Raw genomic sequence first — 12,881 nt, 5'->3', positions numbered from 1 at the left:
AGAATCGGCGGTGCAGTAACACGCCAACTCAGCGATCCATCCAAGTCCGCCATAATGGTCCCCACTCATGACAACCGTCGATCCCTAAACTTTTTGAAAACCAAATCGCACGGCCAGATTCTCACACACACCAGCGATCCGCGTGAAAACCCTACTAACCAATAACAACAGCCGACTCCTCTCTATATAAACAAATGCATTCCTCCACTCCAACTCACACACAAAGTAATCTGCGTCTCTACCTTCTCTCTTTTTAATCGAATCACATCCCTTCACTTTCGAAAAACCCCCAAATTCCCAAACCCTAATTTTCTCTCACCACTCCAATGGCGCCCAAAGCTGAGAAGAAGCCCGCCGAGAAGAAGCCAGCAGAGGAGAAGAAGTCCGCCGTGGCGGAGAAAGCCCCCGCCGAGAAGAAGCCCAAGGCCGGGAAGAAGCTCCCGAAGGAGGCCGGAGCCGCCGCCGGAGATAAGAAGAAGAAGAAATCGAAGAAGAGCGTGGAGACCTACAAGATCTACATCTTCAAGGTGCTGAAGCAGGTCCACCCTGACATCGGGATCTCCAGCAAGGCCATGGGAATCATGAACAGCTTCATCAACGACATCTTCGAGAAGCTCGCCCAGGAATCGTCGAGGCTTGCGAGGTACAACAAGAAGCCGACGATCACTTCCCGGGAGATTCAGACTGCTGTGAGATTGGTGCTTCCTGGTGAGCTCGCTAAGCATGCGGTGTCTGAGGGGACTAAGGCGGTGACCAAGTTTACCAGCTCTTGAAGTGTGGTGGGTTCTGTTCTGTTCGTCGTCTGCGTCTTTTAGGGCTTGGAAGAGTGGATCTTTATGTGTTTAGTGTGTAGGGTTTCTGGTTAGTAGATATGTAATATCTAATCTATTGGATGAAATACAATGATCTGAAATTTGTGGTGGCATGGATTGATGAATTTGGATTCTGTAATCTCTTGAATTCGAAATGAACAGCCCACTTCCTTACTTTGGTGTTTTAAATTGAAAATCAGGATTTGAGTAACATAAATTTGTTGAATATTTGCATTTGCTTGAGTTTTACATTGATGTGGTTAGACCCCTTTAGCCCGATTTGATTTTGTCCTTATGGCGTTTGAAATTTTTTCCTGGTTTTCGGCAAAATCTTTTGTTGTCTTGAATCCGATTTCAATATCATTAGCAGTCTATCGATTATCGTTTCTTGTGCTCAAGTTTTCATTGCCTAAATAAAGAAATGAGAATTATGCAGATGTGTAGAATATCAAGGGAAAATAGGGATTTTAGACGCTATTTCAATGGCGCCGCCAATTAATTTGGGCGGCAACTCAGTGTTTAATTTTGTAATTTCACCTATTTAGATACGCTCGAATTCGAATGACCCCCTTTCATATTAGAATGTATATAATAACCCTATTCCGGTCTGGTTCGGTCGGTATGGAATGAACTTACAATCAAATCAGTTAGTTTTGGACGGGGAGTTAAAATTTCAGTCTACACATTGATTCGATCGGTTGGCTCAAACTCGGTTTCAGTTTCGCTGGTGCCCTAAATTTTGCAAGACGCGTACTCAGAGGCAATGATCTGAAATAAGACACTAGTAATCCTCATCCTTGCCACCAATATGTCATTGGCTTTGCAAGTTTTCTATAGATTTGGATCGTAAAACACGAACCAACCAAACTAGCAAATTGAAATTGATGTTCGTACCTGCCATTGCTGCTGCAGAGACAAAATCTGAAATAGCTGACTGCATTTTCAACCAAAACATGACTACTCCAAGTCCCGCACATAGTTGAATAAATGTAATCTGGGATACTTGTTATACAATGAACTTCCTGCATTGACAGTTGCATGGAAATTAATTACGTACTACAAACACATTAGTTTCCAACATCTCTTTCTTTCTCTTGAGTAGAGTTCCCCAATATGTCATTGAACAAAACCGAATGATGCAATCCCTGAACGTTTTCTTTCTCCTTTTGTCCATGGGAGACGAAGTATGTTCTTGGCATCAACTCCTATCACGCCAAATGTCCAAAAATGATCGGAAAAACAAGGATCAGTTGTTTCACGTTGGGTACTGCACATATTATTTTCTTCCTCGTGCACAATTAGCTGAATGCCCCTCCTTTACCCGGAACCAGGATCTCAGAAATCGGGAACTTTCACTTCGTTGCCATCTCTCAATTGATTCCCCAAACTCCAGTGGCTGAAGCATACCATGCTTCTCCCCTATCTGGAAAGCAGAGGCATGATGGTTCATAGATCCACTTCAGATTTGTTCACTTATTAACAACTCCAGCCATTATTGGATTCAATGGGCTGCAAACCCCAACATCTTTACTATCGTTGTTAGTAGTACATTCGTAATGAGCAATGTTTGTATATACAGAGAGTACGTTCAAGCCTCCAATCCGGAGACCTGAAGTGATGGCACGGTAGAAGATATGAAGGGCCTTTACTTTTATGGCTGAACTGACAAGGCAGCACGTTCCGAGGAAGAAATGTAAGTGTGTGAGAGAGAGAGAGAGACCTGGACGGGATGCTTGTCGATCTTATTGGCCTAGCAAAATCTTTCGGAAAAGCATCATCCGAAAGACCCAAATATTTTCTGGATTTCTCCTCATGAATGATTCGACCATCCCAGCGGTGTTCATGAGTATTTGAGATATTGGAATTTCAGCAAAATTAAGCCCTATTAGAGATTCCATCTTCCCCAACTCTGCTGGAATCTCATTCAGATTTGAGCAACCATATACACTCACTCAGTACAGTACAGAAAGCATCTTTTAAGGTTAAATATTCTTTGGAAGCTTCCTAAAAGCAATTGTAAAGGGCCTCCTTGGCAATAGGCAATTCAATCTCTTAGTGAATAGTAACAACTTTTAATGAACAATAATTATTTATTGCATCTCCACCGCAATACTGAATAGCTTAAACAATTTGTATTAAAATATTAGTATTTTTTATTTTATAAAATAATAAAAAATAATTTTATTTTTAATTTCTGATAGGAGTTTTAACCGATCTCGTCAAGCTACGTGTTATTATCCGAAAGTACAACTTTTATAGATAGATTTCGATAAGATTTTTAATCAATTCCGTTTTGCGATGTGTCCTTACTTGTCTAGAATCGTTGAAATATTGAAATATGGTGTAAGGTGGGAGAAAATGGCAAGGTATTTATAAAAAAAAAATTATAAATTATAAAAATTATTGATATTTTTTCAGATTTTTAATTATTTTTCAAATTTTTATTAACTTAATTAATCTAGACCGTTGGATTACCAAAAAATTGAAATCTAATAGTCCAGATTGTGACACGTGGCCCACCGTTACATTTCTAATTTTTTAAGCCAAAAAACGTGGACAATTTAGAAATCAAATGGTCCAGATTCAATGGTAATTGAGTGGGGTTGACATGTGGGGCCCTCCGTTTGAAAATATGTCGGAGATGCGCCCACTTGCGTGTGTTGCCCACACGCTTGACGCAAATTTTTTTAGAACATGTCTGACGTCACATCTATCCAGGCCCTTGGGCCTTGGATTTTTGTCTGACCTCTTGGTTGGCTCCTCTTTGCTTAGTTGCCGAAGGTGGGCTAAAGGAGTTTTTTGGGGTTGGGGGGGGAGGGGGTGGATTGCAATGGATTTGGAGCCTATCCATAGGGCAATTAAGCACGGTGGAAGTGCTTTAATCTTAATACAATCTTTCAGAATCGAAAAATGTTAAGAATATTCTCTTAAAGTGGGCATTTTTATGGAATCTCTGTCATCTCATACTATAAAATCAATTTTTGTATCGCCAATATTATAAAATATTGTACAAAAAACATGAAGGGCATAATTCATAAAAAAGTTCAACTTTAAGAAAATTTTGTACGCATTTCTCTTCTACAATGGTTTTAAGGTTTCCAATCTACTTGGGGATATAAACCATGTTCACAGTTGGTAAGAATCAATTCTTTTATTATCTTTTGTTGTAAAATATTGTATCAAGTTCACCCAAGTTTTACTATCTGATATTTCTAATTTGCATATCCTTCGTAAAAAGAACTACACCCAGATGATGTCATCGATCAGTCCCTCATCTCAACCGTCCGTTCTCAGTTTCATACAAAAACTATCCACCGTCCAATTCCACTTAAACTAACCGATCAGGGCACCAATCCGCTTGAACCAGCTTAACACATCGCAACCGTCAATGTTTGAACTTTCCCAAACCCAATCCACGGCCAAAACCACATCCCAGACAGCGATCCTCGTCAAACCACTTTAGCCAATGGAATCCAACCGCTCCCCATTATATAAAAACACATTCTCCTCTCTTTAAGTCCATCACGAAACATCCAACTCTCCGAGTCTTTCAATCCAAATCGAAAAATCCCCAAATCCCCGTACGTTTCTTCCACCCAACTCTAACAATGGCGCCCAAAGCCGAGAAGAAGCCCGCCGAGAAGAAGCCAGCAGAGGAGAAGAAGTCCGCCGTGGCGGAGAAAGCCCCCGCCGAGAAAAAGCCCAAGGCCGGGAAGAAGCTCCCGAAGGAGGCCGGAGCCGCCGCCGGAGACAAGAAGAAGAAGAGATCGAAGAAGAGCGTGGAGACATACAAGATCTACATCTTCAAGGTGCTGAAGCAGGTCCACCCTGACATCGGGATCTCCAGCAAGGCCATGGGAATCATGAACAGCTTCATCAACGACATCTTCGAGAAGCTCGCCCAGGAGTCGTCCAGGCTCGCGAGGTACAACAAGAAACCGACGATCACTTCCCGGGAAATCCAGACCGCCGTGAGGCTCGTGCTCCCTGGTGAGCTCGCCAAGCACGCTGTTTCGGAAGGGACCAAGGCCGTGACTAAGTTCACCAGCTCTTGAAGGGTTAGGGTTTGTGGGTTTCAATGTCTGGTACTTGATATCAAGTCGTATGGGTCTAGGGTTAGGGTTTTAATTAGTAAATGTGTATTTTACTTTCAATTTTTATTTTTTGAATTTACGTTGATTTGGAACTCGATTTTATCTTGGTAGGAAATGAAATACGATTGTGGTTCATATAATTCTTGGTGCTTATACATATCTTGTGGGGTTTTCAATTGCGAAGCTTGTTTGATGAAATGCCCGATCATATAATCCTTGGGGTTACTTCTCTTTCAGAGATTCAGAGCTCGTTCTTTCGAAGAAGAAATCAACCTTCGAATAGAGGGTTTTTAGTCATCGAATACTATCAAACTCTAGGTGTATGATTCTCCAATTGTGTTCGTGTTTTGTCAAAACTGCATTGCGATGATCACGAACGCCATTCCATCTCTGTTTTGCTCTTCACTTGCTATGAATATTGAACTTCGTTTGAACTGTTCTTAGTGTATCTTGGGAGGGATTATGCTGCATGCAGTTTTTGTTCATTTATTTGTACAGAATCCACAGATTGAGGGTACAAAAAACCCCTTTGATTTCCCCTTCATTGGAATTAAAGATTTAACGATTAGAGCACCTCGAGTATCCTAGAATTTTGGTTCAATTTGTTTTGGGTGCTTGTTCAAAATGCAGTTTCAACATGGCGATTGAAGCGTTGGTTCGCACGAAAATGTCCGCTGTTTCTGTTGCATTGCAAAGTTTGGATGGCAGCTTAAAAGATAGTATCAATCTATTTTGCCTGAATGGATACGGTTTAGGTTAATGTTTAATGATTTCCTTGGGATCAATCTATTTTACCAGTAAACAATGGAAGATTTAGTTTGGAACCCAAGTCGATGTGTGTTGCTTACGCGTTACAGGGGTGGGTACGATGCGGTTCGACTCAGTTCACCCCAAAGTCGCAAACCGAGTCGGAGTCCCTCATGGGTTTGGTTCGATTCTCAGCAGAAATGGACTCAGTTCACCCCAAAGTCGCAAACCGAGTCGGAGTCCCTCATGGGTTTGGTTCGATTCTCAGCAGAAATGGTTAGAGAAACCATACAAATTCACTTCCAATATAGTCCTGTTCCGTTGGGCCAGGGTATTTTATTTGGGCTTTGCTAGTTGATTTTTTTGGGCTTTAAACGCTAGTGTAAGACTGCAGAATTATTAAGCCTATAGGCCTCGTTTGGCAGCTTGGACTGTACTGACTATTTCAGTCGAATAGGATAAATAGTCGTCGGATAGTACTGACTAAATTAGTCTGGTGTTTGGTGCAATATCGGACTAATTACCGTATTAATAGGATCGATTATGTTACATTTTTTAATTACTTGTTAATAGTATTTTAGGAATGATAATTCAAATTAAAATAAATTCGACAAAAAAAATCTCAAAAAAAAAAAAAAAATCAAAAGAAACCCAGGGAAGGACGAACAGGGGAGAAGTGCTCGAGATTCGAGATCCCCTTGAAACCCATATCACAACGAAAATCACAAACTAATCCATCAAACAGAAAAAAATCACAAATTATCAAGAATCACAAATCCATCAAATAGAAAAAATCACAAACTAAAGGAAACAAGACAGAGAGAGAAAAAGAGAAAAAAAGAAGAAAAAAAAGGAAAATTGCAGCAAAAGGAAGACGATGAAGATGAAACGAGAAAATACCCATGAGGAAGATGATGCAATCAGGTGTGAGCGGGAGTGGTTCCGCTGATTTAGCTCTGAATCTCCAGAGCAACAGACACGAGATGACGGAGCAGATGCGAGAGGCGTTTTGAGACCGACTAAATTATACCGAGCTTTTTGAGCGTACTAACTAGCGGGTGTGAGGCGTACTAATTAATTTGGACCAGATTTATTAGTCCGGCGACTATTTAGTACGTAAGTTTCCAAACACCCGCTCCCGCATTATTAACTCTATCCGATGCTTAATACGGTGTTGTAGCCTATTTTATCTGACTAAGGAAAGAGGGCCGACATCAAGGAGAGATTGTAGATAGATGTATTTGTAGAATCGTGGGGGAATGTATATGTTATTCCCTCCTACGTAGTGACTTTATTTATAGTAATAAGAGGGAGAAGAAATCATTCTTCCCCAAGGAATACAGATCCATATAGGAAATAATAATTAGAATTTACACATCTTCTTATCAGTAAGAACACGTGAATTATCTGAAAGTGTTTCTAAAATGACTGAAAATGATTTTGATGAAAGTTTTTTTTGAAACCAATTTTTAGTGAAAATGCAAGTAAATCTTGAAAAAAAACTTAAAATGTTTCCACCAAGAAGCATTCAATATTCAAGTTGCAGTTTAAAATTTGGAAAATATTACGCGTAATTCAATTCTAAATTTTTTTTTCTTTCAATCAATTCTAAAACTTCTAACTGAACTGGAAAGGTTAAAACTATTAATTTTTCGTAAGGTGATTTGATTAAGAAAGCATTCATCACGGCCACATACCATTCTTTGCGAGTTAAGATAACAGGGCGTTGAGTGTTTTAACATATTCTAGCAAATATTTGGGCGGCAAGAAGAGAATCAATGGCTACGTTCCAAAATATTGTTGAAAGACTTTATCTAATTATATATAACATGCATTGAAATACTTGAACGTTTCTGGTCCCTTGCATGCATGCATGCGTGTTTCGCACTGCTTGCTAGTTGAGTATGGTCCCTATTAGATTAAGAATAAAGAAGGAAAAAAAAATCTCATATCTAATAATAGGTAATGTTAGAGAGATTAAATTTTTAGATTACATTTGCAAACTAAATGATGTATTACCAATAAGATTGAGCACGTTAATCAACGCCTAAGTAATAAACCAATCATCAATTTCCATGTCCTTTAGTTTCTAAAATTTAATCTAGAAATTCAGTCACCCTATCATTACTCTATCTTGAGTTGCTGCTTCGTTTCTTCCTGGGAAATCTCAGGGAGGGAGTTTTGTGAGGTTCTTTCTCGGTCCCATAAACGTGCGTTCCTCTATCAAAGATATCCAACTCAAGGTTAAAGAGGAATACAACGCTTACAGAGATGAACTGCGCTGCTATTCCTTCTTTTCCCAGCAACACTACGTATACTAAGATCTTCGATTTGGGATGGATGTTTGCCAACGTTTCCACTTCAGGCTTACAATGTTATTCCTCTACACTGGTTTGGCACTGCGAGAATACATACTGAGAATAAGTGGAAGTGATATTCGTCCATGCATGGTGGATATACCATCACTGTTGTGCTATGTTTATGGCCCTTGTTAGTCTCACATGTGAGATTGAAAAACAACCAAATTGTCCCCAAACGCAGAGAGGCGTGCAACTTTTTCTACAATGGGATATGATGCAGATGCAAGGATTTGCCATGCTTTTACAAAATAGGCATCAATGCCAGAGACTCTATACTTGAATTGCATTGGGTAAGGCCAAAAAAATGGATGTCGTCTGGGTAGAAACAGCAGGCGTAGATGGTCAATTGTAGATTCTATGTCCTTATATTACAGGGTTTTTACTTTTTAGGTATATGTCGGAATACAATTGCTTACGACTGCTTGTATTGGCGTTGTTTCGGCATGGCAGGTGAGCTTTTTGCGGCATACCGTTAGTTTTAAAGAAAAACTAACAAACAGTCCAAATTTTTTTTAGTTTTAATGAAAAATGACAAATAAATGTGTAATAAATAGTATCAGGAAAAGGTAAAAATGTGATTTTTCGTTAAAAATGAATAGTACCGGAAGTGTTTCGTTAAAACTTCCTAGTTTTAATGCTGTTCAGGACTTTGTAAATACGGTACAGACGCTTATGGTGAAGTCAAGGTTTTAGGCAAAAATGAAAAGAAGCAAGCAGGATTTGTAGTAGGGAAGGGCCGACCCCAATCGGTAGGATTAATCTCCCTGGAGCTTCATACGAGTTCATTTTTGTAATTTTATTTTTTTCTTGTGTTCACTCATAAAAAGACTAGATGCCCTTAGATTGGATAATCAATCCACAACCAAAGTCTTCCCTGTTCTAGCAAACTGAATCCTTTTCTCCATTGGAGGCAGATTCTCTGTTCTCTCACTTTTCGTGCCATCATGTTTGTGTGGTCACGGTTAAGCCATGTCAACTTTTTATATTACTATTTCTTTTTGTCATATTATCTCTATAAAAAAATAATATAAAATATTGACGTTGTTGGATTTATCCAATATAAATCGACCTTTAAGTGGTCTACTACATGTAATATGAATGCAATATTTGAGAATAATGTTGATTGTGATTTGATCTCTTAAAGATATCAATCCTATATAAGGTGTCTTATATTGGAAATAGGATTGATAGAATCCTTAATTGAATATGATTATGATACTTGACATGATACTTGACTTGGAGGCTAAGAAGTAAAGTTTAGGTTTCCTTTATGGATGGAAACCCTAGCTTTTAGCCTATATAAAACACCGGTCCCCATAAGCCCTAGAGCACAACATAATGCTTCCCATAGAGTAGTTGTATTCGGCTAGAAGTTTATAGAAGATCTTGGTGTTGCCGTGCTCTGTTTGCTTTCGTGTTTGATATCCATGACCACCGTTAGAATCAGGTCAGTCACTCTTTCATATTGTGTTTTAATTGTATAACCTTATAAGACTAACAGTTGGTATCAGAGCCACTGATTATATAATTAAAACCTATTAGGTTTAATGTTGGATTATGTAATATTCTCTTGAACTGCGTGTTTAATCCAAATTCTCATTGCATATACTCGGCAACATCACCATGTGATTTGAATAAGTTCAATTGTTAATTATGATCAGGTTGCATAATTATGTTGGATTATGTTGCATAAAATATTGACGTTGTTGGATTTATCCAATATAAATCGACATTTAAGTGGTCTACTACATGTAATAGGAATGTAATATTTGAGAATAATGTTGATTGTGATTTGATCTCTTAAAGATATCAATCCTATATAAGGTGTCTTATATTGGAAATAGGATTGATAGAATCCTTAATTGAATATGATTATGATACTTGACATGATACTTGACTTGGAGGCTAATAAAGTAAGTTTAGGTTTCCTTTATGGATGGAAACCCTAGCTTTTAGCCTATACAAAAACACCGGTCCCTATAAGCCCTAGAACACACAACATAATGCTTCCCATAGAGTAGTTGTATTCGGCTAGGAGTTTATAGAAGATCTTGGTGTTGCAGTGCCCTACCTGTTTTCGTGTTCGACTTCCATGGCCGCCATTGGAATCAGGTCAGTGACTCCTTCGATTGTGTTTTAATTGTATAACCTTATAAGGCTAACAATTGGTATCAGAGCCACTGGTTATATAATTAAAACCTATTAGGTTTAATGTTATATAATATTCTCTTGAACTGCGTGTTTAATCCAAATTCTCATTGCATATACTCGGCAACATCACCATGCGATTTGAATAAGTTCAATTGTTAATTATGATCAGGTTGCATAATTATTCAGTTTTAATCAAGAATATTTTTCACTAATATTATGGTTGCAGTCAAGGGAAATTTATTAAGAACTATGCTAATTGATACCTTGATTATTATCAGCAAGACAAGTTGCCTGATTATAGCACGAATCCATAATATTGTATGCGGTGTATTATATATAACCACATAGCTTTGCTTGCCAATTGGAAATTGAACTACACTTAGAGGTGCTTTTGATCAAGCATGAATTAAATTATGGAATTGAAGCATAGAATTTATATAATATTCTTATAGTATTGAAGCATGAAATTTAAAAACCATATAGGAATTGGAATCCTATAATCAAAGAGGAACGTAAAGAAGCATATATGTAAGGCGTGGTATTATATTATGTATTTTACAGTGGAAACCATGGCACTAAGAAGAATAACAGTTTTGTTCTTTTTCAATCTTCATGCTAGTGTTTTGGTTGAATTGATTTACCATGTGCCACTGATGATCTCAATTTTTGTAAGCATGCTATATTTGTTATGACCTTACTGAAGAGGTCCCTCCGATTAGCAAGCAGAACGAAGTCTTCTACCAAAGCAAAATGGTTTGTTTCATTGACTTTGATTTCCATAATGGTTTATGGTATTTTGGTTGATATATATTTGGGTTGATCCCTCAAAGCTTAAATTGGTAATAAGATAAAGATATAATTGCATGAGTGATGTGCTAATTATTGTAGAGTATGTACATACATTGATTACCATGTATCGGTTAAGTATGTCATGAATATGGATCCAATTATTATATATTTTGGCAATACGTATCTAAATGGGCATAAGCTTATTGAATAAGAACTAATATTATTTTCCATGAATTGTATTCTATATGAATTGCTACGAGTGATACGTTAATGTGACAAGAAACAATTGCATAAATGCCAGCAATTGTTGGATCAAGCAGGTATATATAATTTTCTAAAGCCAATTATGTATCTACAGTTCGCATATCATGTATATGTATTTACATTTGTTCTAACCTTGCATTGGAGAATTTCTTAAGATTCCTCAGTGGAACAAGCCCAATGAAGAGGTTCGTATTACATCGGTATATGAAATTCTGGTATGATCTTTCCTTTTGGTCTTCATGATAAATTATATAAGGAATGGTTATGTTGGATTCATGAAGTGTTATATTGTTCCTGCAAAATCCAACCATGTCGTGACGTCTTTCTGATTGTAGGAGACATAATTAGTCATATCCTATAATTTATCAATACTATTGGGATATGTTATGCCTATGATTGTAATAACATATATTACAATAGTGTTGCAGGGAAGCATACGCTAAGTTTTATACGTGTCAACTATATACATGTATGTTAATGAATTTGATAAAATTCCTATACATGAAAGTAAGTCATACAGATTTTGGCAACATTTGTTAAGCAAATGGCGTGTATAGTGTTGCTTGTATGGCTAATTTGGTTTGAGCATGAGATTACATATTTTCAATATTGTCATGGGTTTTGGACTATAGTGAATTGTAGTTTTGTTTCCACTAATTTTCACAAGATGAGAATGAACTTTTATGCCATTAATAGCACAAGAAATATGCATGACTAATCAATCAGGTTTGTCTACAATTTGCTTTCTTATCTCAATAGTCATTTAAATTATACATAACTAGTTAACTATGAAAATTGATGTATAATTTGTGGATTGACTGAGAATGACAGAAAGCATCCAGTGACAAGAACAAGGGTATTATACAAATGAATAAGGTTTGTAGTAGTTATGTGACAGTTCTCATTTGTATTTTTATTCTTATATGAGAATTTTGGTTGGTCATGTGATTATATATATGTTTACAAAGAAGTGGTGAACAAATGAAGGCATGAGGTATGTAATCCATTCAAAGTATGTGGCTTAATTGACAAGCATGAATTTTCAAACATGTATTATTGTTTGTGGTTTTTCCTATGCCTAAAGAATTTAAACAGTGCTTTGATTAGTAATTTTTATATGCCATAAGGGGAGAAGAAAAGAAACTTTTCAAGGCTAATGTAAGGCATATATTGGAAATGTTTTCTATGGAAGAAAATAATTTTGGTTCCTTTTATTTAATTTGGTATTTACAAGGCTAATGCACGATTTTGATGCTAATGTTTTAGGAGCCTTGTACTACGGAAAGAAAGGTACAAAAGAAAAGGAACCTGTTTTGACTTAAGCAAACATTTGAGTGACTTAGCTTTTAAATTAAAGGAATGTATTGTTCTCTCACATTACATAAAGTATTTCTAATTGACTCTGTAATGATAAGTATTGACATTCTTGTGGTGAAAACTTGTTCTATATGTGATTAATCTCCTTCAAGCATGCTGTTAGGTTTCTGGGATTAATTTAATATCAAAGGGAGTTATGAAGGAATTAGTGTCATTTGTTGGCAAGACTCGAATCTCGAATCATGTTATCCTATTTTTGTCACTTACAATTAATTAATCCATGTGACTTCTTGTATTATTGTAGGGCGGAGTTGACCAATGCTTTTTCAACTAAGCAAGATGCAAGG

At 37.2% G+C, this 12,881-nt stretch overlaps 1 protein-coding gene and 1 pseudogene across 1 annotated transcript; both read left to right on the top strand.

Moving 5' to 3' along the window:
- Nucleotides 1-205: 205 nt before the first annotated feature.
- LOC126615280 (histone H2B-like) lies at nt 206-5,046 on the top strand. The gene is made up of 2 exons (XM_050283094.1): nt 206-765; nt 4,434-5,046. Exons 1-2 carry the CDS (start codon nt 327-329, stop codon nt 4,865-4,867), a joined length of 873 nt encoding a protein of 290 aa, XP_050139051.1. The 5' UTR covers nt 206-326; the 3' UTR covers nt 4,868-5,046.
- A 664-nt stretch (nt 5,047-5,710) lies between these two features.
- On the top strand, nt 5,711-8,739 carry LOC126616935 (uncharacterized; annotated as a pseudogene).
- Nucleotides 8,740-12,881: the final 4,142 nt, after the last annotated feature.

The sequence above is a fragment of the Malus sylvestris genome, chromosome 3, assembly GCF_916048215.2.
Source record: "Malus sylvestris chromosome 3, drMalSylv7.2, whole genome shotgun sequence".
In the NCBI taxonomy this organism is placed as follows: Eukaryota; Viridiplantae; Streptophyta; class Magnoliopsida; order Rosales; family Rosaceae; genus Malus; species Malus sylvestris.
Note: the sequence above shows the minus strand (reverse complement) of the source record. Positions and strands in the feature narration are given on the sequence as shown.

Excerpts from the sequence above, each read along its gene's own strand:
- LOC126615280 (XM_050283094.1), top strand. The coding sequence starts at position 327 with ATGGCGCCCAAAGCTGAGAAGAAGCCCGCCGAGAAGAAGCCAGCAGAG. Across the intron at positions 766-4,433 it reads GGCGGTGACCAAGTTTACCA|CCGAGAAGAAGCCCGCCGAG; the intron begins GCTCTTGAAGTG and ends TGGCGCCCAAAG.